The sequence below is a fragment of the Simochromis diagramma genome, unplaced genomic scaffold (genome assembly GCF_900408965.1).
Source record: "Simochromis diagramma unplaced genomic scaffold, fSimDia1.1 OVJJ01000205.1, whole genome shotgun sequence".
Lineage (NCBI taxonomy): Eukaryota > Metazoa > Chordata > Actinopteri > Cichliformes > Cichlidae > Simochromis > Simochromis diagramma.
The window spans coordinates 1,604,362-1,625,682 of record NW_024386782.1 but is presented as its reverse complement, the minus strand read 5'-3'; the positions used below and the strand labels follow the sequence as shown (position 1 = coordinate 1,625,682).

Genomic DNA, 21,321 nt, shown 5'->3' with positions numbered 1-21,321 from the left:
TTAATCTGTGTTTTTCTCAGTTTTATATCAAACCCTGAACCCTGGCAAACTGGTAGCAAATTCTTCACATCATTTTTAGGAACTAAGTAATTGATTTTGACTCTGCTAGAATAGCTTTAGTTGATTCACGGTTCAGTCCTCACACAACCTTAAACCCAGCTTTCTTCTGAAACTGCTGTTTTGAACACCGGGTGGGTGTGGCTTCTGTGCTTGGGATCACACAGAACCAAGAGTAGATGAACTAGCCTGAATCCTGAGCGTTTTGATAATTCAAAGGGACCCTTAGGAGGGCTTGGATTTTAGCTGGCTTATAAAGTGGTGAGTACAGTTCTAACAAATGAGGAAAATAAGTTATGAGTAAAAATATGGATGGATAGATAATCACCCAAGAAGGAAAAAAGCGCAATAAAAGCTCAAAATGATGTGTATTAAAATTCTAGATTATAACTGTCACATTAAGTGGGGTTGGATGCAATTTTAATATTGGCCATAATGAGGCAGTCCTGTCATTGATGCTGAGTAATTGAGTCTCTCTGAGAACCTGAATGAAAATGTTAACTGTAAAATATTTTTTATTGCTGTCAATTAAATCTTAAGTGCTTCTTGGTGAAGCTTTTTCTCGTGCAAGTGTTCTTTAGACTTTCTTCTGCAATTTCACTGTGGAAAGAAACACAGGAAATGTCCTTTTGCAGAATAAAGCCATGCTGGCGACCTTTCACTGGGAGAGAAGCACTTTGTGTGACAGCTAATTTTCTGCCTCTTTCCACCTGCTGGAACCAACAGTGCTGATATTTTGTTCTTCCTGTCCCACGTTTGACAGGAAGATGTCAAAGTGCTTCTTTTTTTTTCCTCCCCTCTCGTTATACTTCTTACATGTCCAAATGATCTTTCTGTGTATTTTAACTGAAACGCTAAACTCTTAAACCAGGGGTGTAAAACATAAGGCCCGAGGGGCGTAAAAATCTTTGGAAAATAAGGCAGGGTGCATATATTTTGGACTTTTATTTTAATAAGTTTTTCATCTTCTCCTACTGATAAAGACCTCCACCATGGCCATCCGTACTACACTAAAGTAATTAACAGATGCTCAGTAAAAAGTAACAGGATATTTCCTGTGAATGAACAGAAACGTTTCCTGAAATTTAACATGCATTTCTTACAATTTAAATTCAACTTTCTTTCATTTACAGCTGCATTTCTTTATCATGTTGAAAAACTAAAAAAAGTTCTGTTAAAATTGCACTCCTTTTTCTTATGTGTAGATATCTCAGAGATTAAATGTGTAGTTAAACTTCTTTATCCTGACAGAAAGGGGAATTTCACCTGTCTTGACCTCTTACACTTATCACTTAATTGCCTTTTTGTTGTGATCCTCTCACCAGCAGATGGCGCTGTCAGCTCAGCTCTGATGCTGCACGCTACACACCACACCAAAGGACACTCAGAAATGCTCCATTTAGCAAATGCACTGGCTTTATTGAATGTTAAATACCAAACCACGCACCTGTACGATGAGCTTGGAAACATACAAATGCAGTAATCTTAATACTCTTTATTTGCTTCTGTTTTTTTTTCCTTTTTAAATTTAATGCACAAAAGGCAGTTAAGCTTAACTTTTAACTCTTGCATGCTTGTTACAATAAGAAGCAAGGTGCTGTGCGTGAGAGCACGAGTACACACTGACATTTCCACTTTGTAGTATGGCAGGGGGAACCTTGCTCAGCTCCTCGCGTGGGAAGGTGGCGAGATTTCACTTCCAGCATGCTCTCAGTCACAGCAGGGACTGCTATTTTTCTCAGTACAGTTATCTGCCTTGGTGTGGCAGTTGGCAGCATATATTGAGGTTGATTTTACAGAGAGAGACAGAAGAGGGGATGGGGTTGGGGGGATGCATTTTTGTGAAGCAGAATGTGACAACCAGGCGCTTTGTCAGTGTCAAAAAGCAGAGAGAGAGAGGTTTCACTGATTGCAGGTAAGACATGCATACCACTGGAGTTCAATGAGTCTGGCGCAGGTGTGAGGTTATGCGAGTGAGTCTCCTTGGGGGTGACGGCAGAGAGAAAGAGAGAAGGTCTTCTTAGATGGACCCTCCTCGACTGCAGAGTTTGGGGTGTGAAGGTATAGGTATCAGAAGCCGGACTCCATCGAGCGGCAGATCTGGGCGAACACTTGGTCCGGCGACCTCTCGGCATCAATCTGCAGACGGAGACAAACCGGCTGAAAACGAGGCCTTTTCTCAAACCATCAGCAAGCCCACGTGCAGTTGAGGACGGCAGCCTGTTGCAGTGCAAACTCACAGCAGACTGATGACCTCATTACCTGATGTGGCATTTAAGCACCCACCCACACACACACGCACACCTGATGTGGCATTTAAAAGTTCAAACAGTAAATTTATTAAAGGGGCAGATCAACCCCGAAAGGAACGCGTGTGATTTTCTAATCGCTCTCATGTCAGTGGAAACATCAGAGAGGCGAGTAAAACTTCACAGAAAGTTGGTCCTTCCCTGCATCGCTGACCTTAAACACAACATATTTCAGCATCTTGTCCATCTCAGGTGAAAAGTGTATAGTCATTTTTTGGAAATGTCTGACTTCTCTTGAAAATAAAGGAACTAAAAAGCACTGAGGGCACCACAAAACGAGCAAAAAAGTTTCACGTTCAAGCTATTTTCTTTCTACCAAACTACACCCGCCAAACATATCACAGCGGGTGTAGTTTGGTAGAATGTGTCGAAGTGTGTGTCTACCCAAAGATGACAGGTTTTTGACAGGATGACAGGATGTGAACATTAATGGCTTCCCCCTCGGCTGAGCTGCAATGTCCTTCTCTCGGCTGGTAGAAAGAAAACAGTTCCTACGTGGAACTGCGCTCCGAGCACCGCGATACGAGTGCAATTTATTTCAGTTATACTCAGGAGAAGGCAGACATCTCTACAGCTCTGCAGCAGAGAATTAGAGCTCCTCTGGAAATGCACAATTGCCTCCAGTCTACGTGACTTTTTAGTCGTTTTCTCCACTGAAAAACTTTCCATCTATCAGAGAAAAGAAGTTCGTGACATTGTGACAGGATGTAAACAGTAGCTGCACACTTCCTTTGGTTGGCGGGCGTAGTTTGGTACAAACACAATATTTCCTACATGAAACTACTTGCAAATAAGTTTGTACCTTTTTTTGAGTAACTGGGAGACATTGCTGTGAGTGTTTCTTTTGTATTTTGAGCAGAGCAAGGTGAGTGACATATGGTTTTATCATATCTAAGAGAAGATGGACGCGTCCATGGTCTATGCCTTCAAAAACGAGCCGCTCACACCTAAAACAATCCAGACACAGGGTGTCAAACTTACTTTAGCTCATGGCTCAATTTGATCTAAAAAAAAGGCCAGAGCAGAAAAACCAATCCAAAAAATAAGCATCACTTATAAAAAAACGTTTACCAGATTTACCGCACACTCAAAAAATGACCAGAAAACAGATTACAGTTATTATTTCTTGATAAATGTTTTTTTCTCATTCAGTTAATGTTGGGAGAAAAAGATCATGAACAGCCTGAGATGTCTTTAGTAAAATAACACAACATCAACAGTTTTTCCCACATTCATCGAGTCGACTGTCCTACTCTACATGTGGACTTGCAGATTACAGCAGAAAGGAACCCAAGGAAACAAGTATTTTCCATTACTATCAGTCAATTTGTCTACACATAGAAACAAATTATAGACATTTTTATTGTGTAGGAGGGATTATTAAGAAAATACAGTCGTTAAAGACATTTTTGAGCCATTCAGTGGCTCCACTGGGACTCTTTGACAGCCCGATTTTGGCCCTCTCGGCCTGCATGCTTGACACCACTGGTCTACATGGATAAATCGCTCTACAAGCCTGAGGATAAACCATGGTCTGTATAAAAGATGGATCTGGCTTCTGGGTGTGAAAAGTGAAGCCAACAAGTGATCGTCTGCCAAAAGCCGATCGCTTCTGTGTGTTTTTAATGTGTAATATCTTTGCTTATGTCCACAAATAGGCTGTAGTCAACAGGACTTATGAAGATCTTCTTATTGCATCCACTCTGTGTTCCACATTATATAATTAATCCACTCCTTAAAACATCCTTATAGAACTGTTATGTTGTATTTCTTTTTGTAATTTCAGCTGCACTCTTGACTAGATATCTCTTTAAAAACACATTTTTAATGTCAATGAGACTTTTTACCTGGATAAATGAAGGATTTATAAAAATAAACTGGCAAAAACTGATTTCAGCTTCTATCCCTCTGACAGGAATTCTGTTTCCCACACAAGCTGACTTGATATCATTCATAACAGAGATTTTGAAGACATTATAGGCAAACATGCCATTTACAACAGTCTAAATACTGGTAATCATATTTGGCAAATAAAAGAAAAATCAATTTTTGGCACACCTTAAACAATTTTTTAAGGATTATTTTTAATCCTTAAAATAGGGCGATCGAGGGTGTCACTGATTAACGACCTGCGACTAAGTCATTAGAAAATGAATGACGCTGAAAATGAAAATACTCAAACCAATGGGTGACCGTATGGTAAATATATGCATCGTTTATACTGTTTATTTGAAATGAATTTGGATACCTAAGACTAAGACTAATGAACCTTTACCAGCACAGCTGTGAAATCACGTGACCCTGAACATACTGTAGCTCACCTAAATGGAGAGCAGCTAGCACCTTTTACCTGCTGTGACAAACCAGACTGCCTGCTGTGAAAAACCTCCATCAGCTCCCCTGTTTCTGTGTATCCAGGTGTCATCAGTGATTATCTTTCACCAGCTGGGTTTTGTCCAACTTGTCATTGGCTAATTCAAATCTTGGCGAACAAATCAAGTGGCAAAGCTTTCTGTGAGCAAAGCAAATGCAAGGCTTTTCCAAAAATGGAATAAACTGCCAATGCCAATTAACTGAAGCTAAATCAGAACGGAGCAGCAGGAGGAATGGGAAGAAGAGCTGGAAGACGGACATCAACACGATGTCGGAGCGGAAGGGAAAGTTGATTAAAAGGATTTGGTTAGGTCACACTAAACAGAGCTAATCATTACTTCCCACTGTAAAGCATCCAAATGGAAACACTGATGTCTGCTAACACAGATGTATTTGCCAGAAATATGTAAATGAGAATTTTAAGGACTCACACTGAACAACCTTCACACAATATTGTTTTGAAACTTACACCATCTTCAGCTATTTTTAGTTAAAACATTTCTGCATTTTTATTAGGAAGCAGTAAGCGGTCGGACAAAATCTGAATACAATTCACTCTTAAAACAGAGGCTCGCCTATTTGTTCTTCCACTCGACGACCCTTTCAGCTGTTGGTGTTTTGAGACATTTGAGTAGAAACATGAATATTATTCATTTACTATTTAAAGCATGCAGGCTGCAAACACACATTTTCCACACAGGATTATAAGACTTAGCTGCAACAGAGTTAGCTTCTAGTTTTAGGTCACTTTTTAAAAAACCTTTAAATTTACTTATTGTAAATTCTATTGTGCTTTGTTTCTGTTTCCCCAGCTTTCACTATTATTTCTTTTTCTCTTTTTATTTAATATGTATTTTTCTATGTTACGCTGTCTTCTGAGGCTGCAGATTGAGACAGAAGTAAGCTTGTTGATCTCATAGATTTGTTTCCCCTCTGTTGGCCATTAGAAAGAATGCAGGTTTAATGCTGTTTTCACTCCCTCTGTGTTTACCACAGCAGCATGTCTAGTTTGTGTTTTGTGCTGTCTCCCTGTGCTCTCTGTCTCTTTTCTCCTTCCTTTACTCTATTCTTTCACTCTCAACCGGCTGCAGCAGATGGCTGCCCCCCCCCCGAGCCTCGTTCTGGTTTTTCTTTCTGTTCTGTTTTTAGTTCTGGTCTTTGTTACCGTCTCTGTTTCCTGCAGTTCTACCTTGGGACACTGCAATGGACGGATTGAGATTATCTTGCTGCAGTTTTATGCTGGTTTCAGCTGAGTCTTAGATTTCTTGGCACAGAAGGATGACTTTGTGGATCTTGTCTCACATCTATTACGTAAAACAAAATCAGCACCAACTGGAAGATGGATGCAGATTTGTGCAGGGGGTCTAGGGCTCCTTCTCCAGGAAACTTTGAAGCAAAACACATAACTTAAGCCCTGTTTACCTTTGTGATGGAAATTTTTGGAATAAAAACAAACAAACAAAAATGGTGATTCAGAATTGCCCTGGCGTTTTCTTATTTATCCCTTTGGATCTTTTATGTTTTTACTCAGGAAGGCAAATGAACATGTTCCAAAAATGGCACCACCACCCCTGACACCTACCCCTAGGAACTGGCAGAATAATTAAAACATAACTGCCTCAGTGCACACATAAAATGGATATCTTTGTAAAGACAAAGTCAAACACTTCAGATGAGAGAGGGCAAACTATTCATACAATCCTTGCTTTTATTTAATGTTTTTTAACCACAATTTAAAAATAACTAAATTAAAGTAAACATGAACGAATTAGTGCACAAAACACAGAATAAATTATATTATAAGACGCAAAAGCCTTCAGTAAACATGAAGGTTGGAAAGCTTGTTTAGATAATGTAGTCCGCATCTAATTGTTTGGTTCTGTTTCCAGCGTCATTAATACAGCACCCAATAAATTTCAGTATAAAATTCAATACTCTGGGATGGCACCGTTAAAACTAATCACATTAATATGCTATTCACATATAAATAATTTTGAATTATAATGCATAATAATACAAACCACTGTTACTTCTGACTAATGCAGTCTTTTGATCTAAGACAGGCTTCTCTCTGGTGAACTATGTTTTCCTTTGTTTTCCTCCTCTAAGATCATAGAGGCTGGCACGCTTGTATTTTAAAAACAATCCTCATGATTATTATTTATCCAGCATGTCAAATCTGAGCTGGTTGTATTGAATAATACAGTAAAGTTGCAAACTCCAGTCATGCAGGACAGTTAGACTCACATATGAGAGATAATGAAGTGATTATTGGGAACTCTTCGGCTGCTTTTCTGTGAGTGAGAACATCCCGGCAAACGATTTCCTTTTAAAGATAAAAGAGCGCTGGGAGATGTTTGAAGGACATCTAAGTGTAAATGGATTTCCAGCCTAGACGAGTTGTTCCTTTAAGGAAAGTAAGCCTCCATATGGAATTGAACCTCTAACCCTTACAGAGTTGGCTTCCCAATCTTACCGTGTGCAGAAGCCTCTTGTGTTCGTAGTGAGCCGCCACCGCCTGGGTGTCGCTGCAGAAGCTCTCCACCCTCCTGTGCAGGACGCTGTCTCTGTCTGCGGCGGCCTGGAAGCCGGATCTCCCACGACACTGCAGGCGATTGGACATTGTGTCGGCTGAGCAGTTCAGCAGGAGCACTGCACTGGGTTCCCCCATCTGACACACACAACGGGTGCAGTTAGAAGTTAAAAGCAGGAACTTCCCCTTTAACTACATTCGTCTGCAGGCCGGCCTTCATCCTGAATGATCCGCAGTCCACATTTCTATGTGCATTCATTCTGATCACTTCTTTCCTATTTTCAAATCTTGTTTTCATACCCCCTTTGTACTCGTATGTTAGCACTGAATCAGACTTAATTAGCATTCGTCACAGTGACGTGCGACTCTTGTGATTCCTTCACTTTGCTCAGACCGAACTTTTTGTGCGTACACCACGACTCACGGCTGACTTTCCCCCTTCTTTTATTCATGCTTCTGACCACATCCCGCTGTCTACTCCATCAGCTTTGTGCTCTGACCTTCGCTTCGTACTCCTCCGCCTGTCTCAGGTCTCTGGGGAAGCCGCTGATCACGAGACCTTTTGCCTGCCGTACTGACGACACCACCGCGTCACACAGGAGCTCCAGCAGTGTGTCCTGCAGATAGCACGCACACACACAAACACACACGCAAAGAATGATTTACCGTTTATTAATGATTAATATATAACCAGAAACAGCCATATATATTCCCTGCAATTTTATAACTCAGTATATTGAAGTATAATGTGCAGTACACATCTGCAGGGCATCCCAAAATGATATGAAAGGGCTCATATTTTATTAATGAATCAATTGTTTACTTTATGAAATGTTAGAAAATTGTAAAATAAACATTCCAAGAGCCTCTGTTTTTCTTTCTTTTTGTTTAAATAAATCCACCAAATTCAATAAAGGAGAGAAAAAAAATGCAAATCTTACTTTTCAGATGCTAAATCTAAAGCCATGTTTGACACAAAGTATGATGAGATATTGCTATTATTTGTTAAAATATTCTTTGGCACACATTAAAAGAAACTGCTACATGGATGAGGAGTCAGTGGTAGATGTGACACATGGGAAAAACTGGGTGCAGATATGATGAGAAGCACTGGAAAAATATGGAAAAATAAAAAGGCTTCATCAGGAGCTGCTTGTTTTTCCCCCTACCAGCCCCTTTGTGGGTTAATCAGCCATGTATGAATGCAGGCCTGATTACAGTAAGAGTAATATGATTCAAGAATACACACTGTCCCTGTGGCGCCGCTCCCGGGCCACTGGTGCCAATATGCAGGGCACTGACCAAATAACAGAAATCACAAAAATACAATCTAAAAATGACAGCAGAGCCGAACCAACACCTGTCAAAATATACGAAAAAATTATATTTAGGAAGGAGGAATGGTTTGTATTTGATTCTGCAGATACACGTCCATTTAATCACCTCTGTTAAAAGTGTTAGCATAAAACACAAGGCCACTCTTTTTAGAATAGATAGCTGTCTATTGTTCAGACTCCATCCCTGAGAATCGATTTCGTTCTTTTTAAACGTTCACTTAAAAGTTGGATATGTAACTGAACACCTTTCCAAACACCACAAAAATGGAATTTTCATGTTACTAATGCAAATTCATTGAAAGGAATTTCATGGATGGTTAGCAAAACCACAGATTTCTTTTCAAACCTAAATCTTCACTTGGAAGTTAACTAAAAGACTCAATTTCATATAAATCATAAAATAATATTATACACAAGGTCTGATTTATTATTGGGTCTCACATTATAAGTACTGTGTCTCAGTAAAAGTATATATTATAAGTTCAAGCTATGTATTGAATTTGGAGCTAGGACAGCAAGCAAGACTCATGTGATGCAGTACTGAGCTGCCAGTCACTTCTTTATAATCTGTGTCTAAGGAGTCAGACTTTCTGGTGATTTTCTAAAAAAAATCATCTTGATCAACGGTTTTCCAGGCTTTCAAAGTTTCTTTGGACATTGGTTCCTTTTTTTCCTTTACTCATTTTCAGACTAGTCTTTGTCCATCCATCCATCTGGATGCAAGATCTTTAACTATCCCAGCTGGCATTAGATAGAGCTTGGAATTGCCAGCTGTTGCAGGGCTAACACAGGGAGACAGACAACAATTCTCACCTATACCAATTTAGAGCAGGGGTGTCCAACTCCAGGCCTCAAGGGCCGGTGTCCTGCAGGTTTTAGATGTGTCCTTGATCCAACGCAGCTGATTTAAATGGTTAAATTACCTCCTCAACATGTCTTGAAGTTCTCTAGAGGCCTGGTAATGAACTAATCATTTGATTCAGGTGTGTTGACCCAGGGTGAGGTCTAAAACCTGCAGGACACCTTCCCTCGAGGCCTGGAGTTGCCCACCCCTGCTCTACTCTCTATACCAGGGGTATCCAACTCCAGTCCTCGAGAGTTACTGTACTGCAGCTTTTAGATGCATCACTACTCCAACACAGCTGAATCAGATGGTTGGATTACCTCTTCAGTATGCCATCAAGTTTGGCAAAGGCCTGGTGTGTCGGAACAAGGACTCGTCTAAAAGCTGCAGGACAATAGCTCTTGAGGACTGGAATCGGACACCCCTGCTTTATACCCACAGCGGCTGAGTGGGTTGTGTACCAAATTGGAGGTCCATGACTTGATCTCCAGCTCCTCCAGCCTGCACGTTGAAGTATCCTTGCCAATATCCTGAACCAATTGTGCCGCTTGTTCGAGAAAGCGGTTAGACTTTGTGTACAAGGTAGAAAGGTGCTGTATATACTAGTCCATTTACCATATGCGCAAAACACCGTGATGACTCTTCATGGTTTGGGGATGTCAGTGGTGTTGGGCAATCTTATAAAACTGATGAAATTATGAATGTAGAAAAGTACCATCGCATTTTGATCCAATAATGCAACACCATCTGGAAAGCATCTGGTTGGCAACGGCTGAATGTTTCAGCATGACAGTGATCTCAAACTCACTCCCGGGGCAGTGAAAGCATACCTGGATATACACAAAGGAAAACTATCGCAGACCTCAACACAGCCTGGACCTCAACTTTATTGAAGTAGTGTGGGATTGTCTTCATTGAGAACGGAACAAAAGTCAGCCAATATCCAAAGAAGAGCTTTGATGTTCTTCAAGAACCCTGGAGAAGTATTCCTGAAGACTTAAATAAACTTGCTGGAAAGTGTTCCTAAGAGGCTATGCTGAGCACTAAAGGTGGTCATACCAAATATGGACTTTCAAGCTTACAGTTGTGCAATCTCTATTTTGCCTTATATCATGCATTTACATGCATGTTTGCAAATGTTTTAATATGCTTCTACACCTACTTCTCTCTTTTTTTTTTAAACCAAATATTAAAGAAAGGGAGGTGGGTCAAGACTTTTGACTATTCAATGTAATATAAATCAAACGCGCCCTCTTCAATGAGCTGCTGGTGTTAGCTTAGGCTGTAGCATTGTTATCAAGCTGTTTCAGGAAGACTTTGTTGAAGAAATAAGACTGTATTGTTGCTTCTTTCACTGGAGATGTTCTGCTGGCTGTTCATCATATTAGTTTCAGCCACTTCAATCTTGAAGTCAAATTAGCTTGGAGCTAAATTAGTGCAACACGTCCCAGTAGCCCGTCTCTGACATGCAGTATCACCGCATCCCTTCATAAAAGGTAAGCGTTTGTTGCATCTTCACTCTGTTCAGTAGGTGATTGCAGGGGATTATTGCTCTTCAGCGAGTGCTAGTGGTTATTCTACTAGGCTTTGCTGTCAGTCTTGCTGTAGAAGCTTATTAGTTCTGAGGCTACGTGATTAGTTAGTTTGTTTATTAGCAGGGCTGTTGAAGAAGTAATTGATGGCTTTTACTAGATGTGAGGCTTGGCCCAACTTAGAAGGGCATCATGGAAGAATCGTTTGCCACTGTGAGATGTCTTGGTGTTCAAAAACTCCAGCTAGCCTTCTGGATCAATTCATGCTTGGTGTGGAGGGAATTTTCACTTTGTTAGAGGGCCTGGGAGTGACAAGAGTGAAAAACTTTACTATAACTTCATTGTTGCTCAGAGTATTTTGGACTCACCAATTCATCTATTTTAGGAAAGCTGTCATAGATAAAAGAAACGGTATAAGGAAATGAAGGCATTAAAAAGTGTTCCTGCATAAAATATCATGTGGGGTCTTAAATTTCACTTTTTAAAAACATAGTGGTTACAACTCTCATTTTATTCCCTAATAGCTCGGTCCCTTCAGGATAATATTATTAATTGCCGTTCTTTCTCAGTTCAGACTTGGGTCTCTGCTAAAGAGTTATGTTGTAAATTGGCCTCAGGCACATTTTTCTATGATTATTTCAGTGTATTATTGGGTTTTTTTTTCTCTCTACCCAATTCATAGTCAGATAAGCACTGGTGATATCATTCGAGGTTGGTTCATGGAACAACATTATCCATATCATGGATGGAGAGAGTGAAGAGAGTGATGGATTGTAACATGGTGAAGTTAAAGTATAGTTAACTTGACTTTGATCATTGTATTAGATGGATTGTTGTGTTCAAGTGTCTCACCCCACTAGACAGCACGCTCGTTTTCCTTTTTATTTTTCATTCACCCGCCACATTTTTAGGTACACTTCTTCTCGTTAACGACTGCTCGTTAACATAAAATATCTAACAGTGACTTACATGGCAGCAACTCAGTGCATTTAATCACATAGACATGGTCAAGACAACCTGATAAAGTGATCTAAGCACCAGAATGGGGAAGAATGAAGATATAAGTGACTGTGTCAGTTACTGGGTTGCAGATGGGCTAACCTGAGCATTTCAGATACTGCTGAGCTTCGGGATTTCACTGGCTCACTGCCTTGCTCATATTAGAAGTTAGACGAGAATGGTCAGACTAGTTTGAGCCCATAGGAAGGCAACAGTAACTCAAATAACCACTTGTTAGAAGAGCATCCCTGAAAGACCACATTAGCTCCCTATTTGGATGGTAGGGTCGGAATTTGGCATAAACAACACGAATTGCCTTGTATCAATGATATCAATGGTTCAGGCTGCTGTTCATGGTGTAATGCTGTGGGGAATACACTGTAGCCTACTTGAGCATTGTTACTGACCATGTACCCATCTTCTGATGGCTGCTTCAAGCAGGATAATACATCACAAAGTTCAAACCTCTATGCAGTTACCCAATCTCAATCCAAAAAACACCTTTGGGATGAACATGTGACCATGCATATGCAGCTGACAAACGTTCTGCACCTGTCTGATGCTAAAAACACTGAGAAATGTATTAGCAAGGTGTACCTAATAAAGTGTCCGGTAGTGTATATATATTGTGTTATATTTATATTTGATTAATATATTTCACAAACTAGTTACCGTTCAATGCACTGCTTAACTCTGCATCACAGATGATGCTACTCTGCTACATGTACTGCAAACAGTACTGAGAGTACTGTAAACAACAGAGCCAGAGATCCTGTGCAAACAAACCTTTTTTGACACTATTCATGAATTACATGAAGCATTTTGTTATGCTCTATAAAAACAAAAAACAAGCAAAGCAATTTCATAAATTGAACCTATATATCTGTAATAGGACAATATTGTCCAATTTAAAAGCTGCCATTATGACTGTTACTAATCACCCAATCCAATAGCATCACAAACTGAAGCCTATAAAACAACCATAATACCTAATCAACTGTTATAACATCGATAAAGTGAAAATTTATTCCAGCAATTGATACTATCATATATCCTCCACCTTACAGGTAATGGGTCAGCTGAGGATGGTGTAAGTGGCTTGTACATGTGAATTTAATACTTCTTCAAAGACATTTACCCTTCTGTTATTGTGCGATATCTGTCATCATTTCACTTAATGTTCATTAGTTGGGATAGATGAAAAACATTCATCAAATAGGCTGATCTAGGCAGTTAACCTGTGTTAATGTTTTAAAGGCTTTTTTGCCACAAGAGGAGGAAATAGCTAAGTGTGCTAACAGCTCTGCAGTTGTTAATGATTTTAAAATTATTCTCACCGTTTTTCACCATCTCACTATACTGAAAACGACCCAGAACTATTGATTTCAAGTTAAAACCTCCTCTTCGCCCAGATAACATTCTGCCATCAAAGGTCAGCTGCCAGATGCTCCCGTCAATAACTGTCCGAGCATCAGGATTAACATTTCGTTACCAAAAAAATTAAGTCTTTGGGAGAGATAAGAGATTTCTTTAACTTTTTCCTGATTTGGTGATCTTAAGGCTTCTTGAGAAAAACTTACAGGAAGGAAGAGGGTAGGACGGGAGATGGTAGCTGTAGTTTATGTCTTCAGATGACACGACATTGACAGCAGCAAGATATGCTCCACTAGGTATTCATGCAACCTGGACTGAAACCCTGAGCTGCCCACAGATGCAACAAATCACGAGCAGCAGCCGCATCAACATGAAAACAAGCGCTCCTCCACTTCTGGTAGTTTAACACAATAAACAAGAAGCAGTTTTTTAGCTGAGTTAATTTTCTTTCTGCATGTTTCTGTGAGTTTTTGAAGTGTTATATCAAAATGAAAAATGTATCCCTGTTTTAATAACCAGTAGATTTTCCTCGAATTCAGCTTCTATAAATATAAAATAGAGCTGAAAAGTGCAATCAATGGCCAGCAGGGGGTCACTCTCCCCGAGTCTTGTTGTATGGAAGTGTTATGGCCCCTGGCCTTGGAAGAAGAGAGCCAGCCTTCCTTCAAGCAGATTTGGGTGTGGCAACCCCCACAGACGATTGGCTGGCTGGTAACCCGTGGATACCTCCAGGGAAAGTCTATTGGACCACCTGAGGGATGCCACACACCTGTGTCTTTAAAAGGCTGAAGAACATTCATTCAGGGGCTGCTGCTTTGCACTGAGTGTGCATCCTGCCCCGTCTGTGAGCCTTGTTTGCAAGACCTTATATAAACTGTGCCTTAAAAAGTGCATGCCTGAGTGTGTAGTTTTATTTAAATGAACAGAAAATGACCACTCTTACATCTACTACTGTTGTTCCTGACGAGTATGTGCTTGCCCATAAATAATCATTCATTGTCAGTGAGAAGCCACGTGTTAGCTCTGTGCAACAGCCCCACGTGGCTAAAGCGTCTGGTTCGAAGGAAAATCATCAGTGTTTTTATAGTCACAAACCTGGACATGTCAGCGCTGACTGTTTAGCCCTAAAACGGGAAACGTAGTTAAATTCCCAACAGACTAAAGGAGTTGGTTTTGTGCAAGCAGTGCCCCACAGTGAGGTCCTTGGTTGTGGTGGTAAGATGCCTGACCCTTGTTTTGAACCTTTCATTTCTGATGGCTTGGTACCACTAACAGCTAATCCCTCTGATCTGAAACCAATACGCATTTTGAGGGAGACTGGAGGCTCCCAGACTGTCATCTTCTCTGGGGTCTTACCTTTTTTATCAGCTGAAAGTACCTGTGGTTTTAATTCTGTTCTGCTCCCAGTTCACCGGGTTTCCGTAAAATCAGAACTCGCTACAGGGTTTTTCCCTCTTTCTGTTTGCACAGCCTTACCAGTAGATGGTGTGGCCATGTTAATGGGGAATGATATTGCTGGAGGTTTCTTGCTTCCAAATCCGGAGGTTTTAGACAATCATCTAACATGAACGTTTGAGTCAGGCCAACGCTCTGGCTAAAAAGCATCTCGCTGTTTCACAGCAGAACACGAGGCTTTCATAGAGGTACTTATACTTGCTAATGATCAGTTAATCAAGTGCATTTGATTAGCAGCACCTGGCTGATACTTGCTCTCTTAAATCCTATAGAAGCTGCGAGGATGTACTTCATTTTTTCACAGCACTGCATAGGGTTCTATGAAAACTTTCTTTTTTACATGACCATGGAAAGGAGCTTGAAAATAACTCCTCAAATAGATTGCTGGAATAAGATGGTGAGGCCTGATATTAGACTTTGGTATTTCACAGAAAAATACATGTTCTGTGTTTCCAGGCAACAGTACAGTAACACTTTACCAAGGCAAACGCTCCCTGTGTCGTCACTCACCATTGCAACACATACGACAGCGTTTTATCTCACTTTGAGATAAAACTCCAGTGTGGGTGATTTTGTGTTACAACGGCTTTTTGTAATGTTTTCGGTTGTAAACCTGGAGAGGTGCACTTCAGTAATCCCAGTGTGGGATTATTCATCCAGCTTTAAATCACCATTTCTCTCTCTCTCTCTCATAAGTCTCTCACATGGCATTAAAAAAGCATTTCACAGTGCTCATGTTGGAGAACACATGGGACATGACCTTAATGTGCAGTAAGAAGCTTAGACAGAAGAGCTTTGCTTGAAAGCCATTGGGTTTCTCCACCGAGTAGACAGAAAGTTAAAGTAAATCTGTGCGTGGGTGTCTTTATATGGCATTTTAATCTTGGCTGAAAAGCCTCAGTGTTTCTGATTCTTTGGAGTTTGTGCTTTTCTGTTGTTTATGTTCTTTTTCAGGGGGCAGAAAAGGATAAAAATAGCACAAGGAAGTCCATTGCAATCAGCAAAAACAGACCTTGCCGGTTACTTTTCATAGAATATAGATAAGCATAGACTGGCCCCCCTCTTTTATTCTCTGGAAAAACTATTGTTATAATTTCTTTCCAAAAATGTGTCCCTACTTGCCAGATATTCAACAGTCATCAATAGAAAGTTTTCTAAGGGCTATTTATTTAGCATAAAACAGTGAAAATTCAAGCAAAATCCCATTCATCTCCATTGATCCTAGACCTGAAACAGTTAGTCAGAGACAGATGTTTTTTTTTTGTTTTTTTTTTCCCCTCCCACGTCGGAAATCAATAGACAGTCTCAAAGCTCTTGTTTACTTTCTGCTACCTCCGGGTCCAGCTCCTTTCTCACACTGTGTCATTTCCTGCTGTTCTCATTACTAGAGCTGCTCGAACAAGAAAAGCACTTTACTTTTTGTGGTGGCAATTACAGGGAAACCAGAAAATATTGGCGACTCCTGAAAAAGAGTCAGTTATTGGCATAAGCAGAGATTTTCTGTAGGTCAAAACTTTCTCTGAGAGCTTGATGATAATTAAATTCACGTCAATAATATTCTCTTACTTTAGGCAATTATGTTCATTTTGGATCAGTAGGAGGGCAGATTTTGGTAAAATCAGTAGTATATTTGCAATGAATTTTTCTTAACACAGCAAAAATGTCTTCACATAATAGAACTTCAGAACTACGTCTTGTAACCGTGAAGGCTTGTTTTTAAGTTAAGCTTTAATCAGTTGTGGAAATCTTTAAGGGCTGGTTTTCTTTCTGTGTGACTGCAGTTTCACAGAATTATCTTTTCTGAAATGTAATTATGTAGTTTGATACAATGGTTTTCTGCTTACTGTATAAAATTTCCGGACTCTGTATTTTATGTTCATGATGATCCATGACAAAGGTTGGGACATTGTTTGAAGTTTATCACATGTGAACTCATCAGTGAGTTTCTGAGGGGTCTATGTCTGGGTAGAGTGTGCAGGACACAGGACAACCACTTGCAAGCTGGGTGTTCACAGGACTATTACGTGTGCTTTTCTCAAAATTGGTGCAGTCAGACATCAGATGGGCTTTACACTAGGGAGCTGGCAGGTTAAAGTGCATGTCTGAAAATGGCTACGGTGTAATTCGGTCACTAATTGCGTTTGTTTTTAACAGTTTGTGACAATAGTGGGGCTCTACAGCACAGATGGATAAGATCTAACTGGATTTGGATGCACAACCTTTCATGGGATTTCTTTCAGTTGAGGAAAAAAATAGAAACATGCAGACCGTATTCTTCAGATGATTAATTAACAGGCTGTGTTTGAAGGCTGTGGTGACATAAACGTAAACACCAGAGCTCAGTAATTCCTCCATGGACAGATTAAGGTTGAAAATCCTCCACTGTGTGTTTTGACAAACTGCAACCAGTTTACCAGGCGGAGTGAAAGGACACGCTTCAGCAATACATTCCAGTCAATATTTGTGACTCACTCTGATCAAAAGCACACGCAAGTTGAACACACATGCTTACAGCTGTGTGTGTGTGTGTGTGTGCACATTTTAATGTGAAATGTCACAGACTTGCAGCGCAGTTCAATTAAAAGGTTTTTATGACAACCACCAGCTTATTACTGATCATTAATTATGACCAGCAGCAAAATGCATCACGGCTCATAATCTCTGCAGCTGTAATGAGGGATGTGGATGCTGGAAATTAAGCCTGTATGTTAAAGCTATTTGTCACTTCTACCTGCTACTTTTGTAATGTGATTTAAGTCTCATATGTTGTTGTTTGTCTGTTAGCTTAAACTCTGTTTCAGAGAAGACAGTAGTCATGAAAGACCAGGAGCTTCTGTGAAATCCACGGGGGGAAAAAAACAAAACAAAAAAAAAAACCACTGAAGACTTCTCATGTGGCCTTTTTTAACCTTTTGACGTTTTCTGTCTCTCTCTCTCTTTTTTGCATATCTTGCTCTTTGTGGTGAACGCCGCTCGCTTTCCTGTTTAAGACAACTTTTCAATTTGTCAGCATTTTACCGACATATGGCGTAATCGTCGCCAGGCTATGTGCTGTTGGCAAAAGAGTTAGGCTAAGTATTAACTGACTAAAAACTTTCATCCTACACAATGATTGGGAAAGTGTGGTTTCCAGCTCTGGAGGTACTGCAGGTGGGCCATGAAGTTGTTTAAAAGGGAGAAATCAAAGATTTTTAGCTCATAATTGCCATTAAATATTAATTTAAAAGAAGCAAGCAAAGCCACAGGATGCAAAAAGTATTCATTAGTCTTTCATTTCTGACCTGTTTTCAGTCTGTACATGTTTTATATCTCCTCTGTAAAAGGTTAAATGAACTAAATCACCAGTTAAGGCTGTTGTTTTTAACAATCAAAAGGAATCAGTGAAAAACATCATCAAAAGGTCTAATTAAGGGCTTAAGCAGGCTGCAGAATACTTTCTGATACCATAAACGTACTCTCAGGAATTTGGAAATAATTATGAATGATGATGGGTGCATTTCCTCACATTAGAATAGTTGTACTTCTATTTGTGTAACATGTATTTTTCTGTTAGCTGTAGGAAATGTTTAAAAAAAATTAAACCCTGAACAGTTATTGCACAGAATCACCTTTTTCTGTATTTAGACAAGGACGCATCTTGTTCCCCATTTGAAATGACAATTTGTGTACACACACAGAAGAAACATAAACCACGCCAGGCTGAAATTATTAATTAAAGAGGAGTATTTTTACATGACTCAAAACATGCATCGAGTGGAGCTTAATCACTTCCTCAATCCTCTGTGGATAATCTACATGAGTGCCTCGCTCGAAAGAGAAGATACCATCACATCCTTCCCACAGCTGTCACAGATGTATAAGCAACTACAGCAGCTTAAGAAGCAGCTGTGAGACCTGATTTATATTTGGACTACTTCTCTCCTATAGATCTGTCTGAGCTAACTTCAGCAGTTTCATTACCTAAACCATCGTGTTATCCTTTAGATCTTTCCCCTACTTGGCTGAATAAGGATTAACACTTCCAATGTTGAGTGTTTCCAGCACCTTGTTGAATATATGACACAAAGGATTGCACACAAAGTTGTGCAGGCAGAAAAAGGGGGTCCAACTCAGTACTAGCAAGGCGTACTTAAAAATTGGCTGCAGAGTGTATCTGTTATAATGGCACCCAGAACACATCCTCTGCTCCCAGCTGAAACAGTCCTCTTGCTGGGCTGTGAGGGCACATCAACTGAATTAAAACTTTCTGCACTGCTTCTAGCACATACATGAATATGAGTATTTCAGAGTTTTTTACTGGGAAAAAGAACAGCATCACAAATGCTGTATACATTATTGAAAGAAACGTACTATTTTATTTGGATTTGCCACTTTAATATCTGTGCAACCACTCGATTTGTTTTAAAGAATATTATGTGCCTCGTACTGTATTATCTGCCTTGAGGACCTGTAAATAAAATATGGGCTTAGATCATCTGTCACTCTTTTGGGCTACATTTCTGAGAGTCTAGAAAATAGAATCTGAAAAGAGCCCTTTTAAAAACAATGCTAGAAAAATATAGTACAAAGTACACTATGGTGCCAAAAGTATTCGCTCGTCTACCTTCACACACGATTGAACTTGAGTTCTTAATCCATGAAGTTTAATATGATGTTGGGTCACCCTTAACAGCTTCAACTCCTCTGGCAAGGCTTTCCAAAAGGTTTAGAAGTGTATTTATGGAAATTTTTGACTGTTGTTCCAGAAGCACATTTGTGAGGTCAGCCACTGATGATGGACGAGAAGGCCTGGCCACTCTAATTCATCCCAAAGGTGTTTTGTGCAGTTGGGGTCAGGATTCTGTGCAGGCCAGTCAAGTTCTTCCACACCAAACTCACTCATCTATGTCAATGTGGACCTTGTTTGTGCACAATCAATGTTGGAACAGGAAAGAGGCATCCTCAAACAGTTGCCACAAAGTTAGGAGCATGAAAATGTCCATAATGTGTTGGTATGTGGAAGAATTAAGAGTTCCTTCCAATGGAACTAAGGGGCTGAGCCCAACTCCTGAATAACAACCCCGCATCATATATGGAAGAAAATGTTACTTAAAAAATTATTCTAATTTGTTACAGCTAAATTTATTAGTTTTACTCAGAGTATAATTCTGATTTGATTTAAAATAAATCAAAAATATTTATTTTTCCAGAATCATAAATGTACATTGAAAAAAATTAAATTAAATTAAAAACGTTATTTCGAAGACCATAAACCTTTTTTTCCCCCACTTTGGTACAACTTGATTTTTTTTTTTTTTTTTTACATGGCAGAACATACACAAACGTTTCTCTGTACTTTTGCTACAGTTGTATTATGTTCTTGGTTATGTTGTATTATTTATATTATGGTTCTTTTATCTGGAAAACCAACAGTTCAGCGGGGACCTGACAACACTGTCACCTTCACAAAGTTTCTCTCTGAGGCACTTTTATCTGAGACCATGTCGTGTTTTTTTTCTTAGACCTTTCTTAGAAGTGTTCTGAGTTTTTAAATGAAACGGGATGCTTTTTTTTGTTCCTGATCTGATGTCTGACGATATTTTCCTGAGATTTGCGGATGTACACACGGGGGTCTGTAATGACTCGCTCTACAGAAAGCTGGTAACCATGCACACTATGTGCCTCAGCATCTGCTGACCCTGCTCTGTGATTTTACGTGGCCACCTCTTTGTGGCTGAGTTGCTGTTGTTCCTAATCACTTCCTCTTAGTCGTAATGCCACTAACAGCTGCCCGTAGAATATTTATTAGTGAGAAAATTCCACAACTGGACTTGCTGCACAGGAGGCATCCTATCACGGCACCACGCTGGAATTCACTGAACTCCTGAGAGCGATTTCTTTCACAAATATTTGTAGAAGCAGTCTGCCTGCCTAGGGCCTTGATTTTATACACCTGTGGCCACGGAAGTGATTAGAACACCTGAATTCTATTATTTGGATGTGTGAGTGATTACGTTTGGCAATATAATGCATCTGGCCCTGAATACCTTTAGAAAGTGTTGAGCTACTCTGGGTGGGGTCCACAATCACACATAATAAAACATCCCTCGATACTATCAGTATTGTTTGAGTGCAGACTCTCCAGTTCCCACATGAATAATGCCTGAGGTTGTCTCTCTGTCCCAGTCAGCGTGTTTTTCAGTACATAATTTACCATGTCTGCACAGCCTGTCAGTGAGTTTGTTTCCATCTCTGAAACAAGCTCAGACAGACGTTTCACCATTATGAAATCTCCAATAAAGCCCCTTTTTTTTTTAAAGTGCTTTTCAATATAAAAATTTAACGTTAGTCCTCCCTTTTCTGTTTATTTAATTATACCCTCTGCAGGAAAAACATGTTACATAATACATATTTTCTCAGCCTGAAAGCTGCGGTGTAGTCAAGTAACTGCAAGTACATTTTTAGCATTTTCTAGATAAACTACTTCACTCCCAGGCTTTATAAAATGATAATCTATACAGCCGTGTTG

At 39.8% G+C, this 21,321-nt stretch overlaps 1 protein-coding gene across 1 annotated transcript in view; it reads right to left on the bottom strand.

Annotated features, from left to right (window-relative positions):
- Positions 1 to 1,444: 1,444 nt before the first annotated feature.
- ak5 (adenylate kinase 5) overlaps positions 1,445 to 21,321 on the bottom strand; it is a 102,982-nt gene continuing 83,105 nt past the window's right edge. Inside the window, exons 12-14 of the mRNA XM_040015506.1 lie at positions 7,773 to 7,889; positions 7,216 to 7,410; positions 1,445 to 2,196 (exon numbers count right to left, since the gene is read on the bottom strand). Of these exons, the coding sequence (XP_039871440.1) occupies positions 2,128 to 2,196; positions 7,216 to 7,410; positions 7,773 to 7,889 (381 nt within the window). The 3' untranslated portion in view covers positions 1,445 to 2,127. The remainder of the gene's footprint in view (positions 2,197 to 7,215; positions 7,411 to 7,772; positions 7,890 to 21,321) is intronic.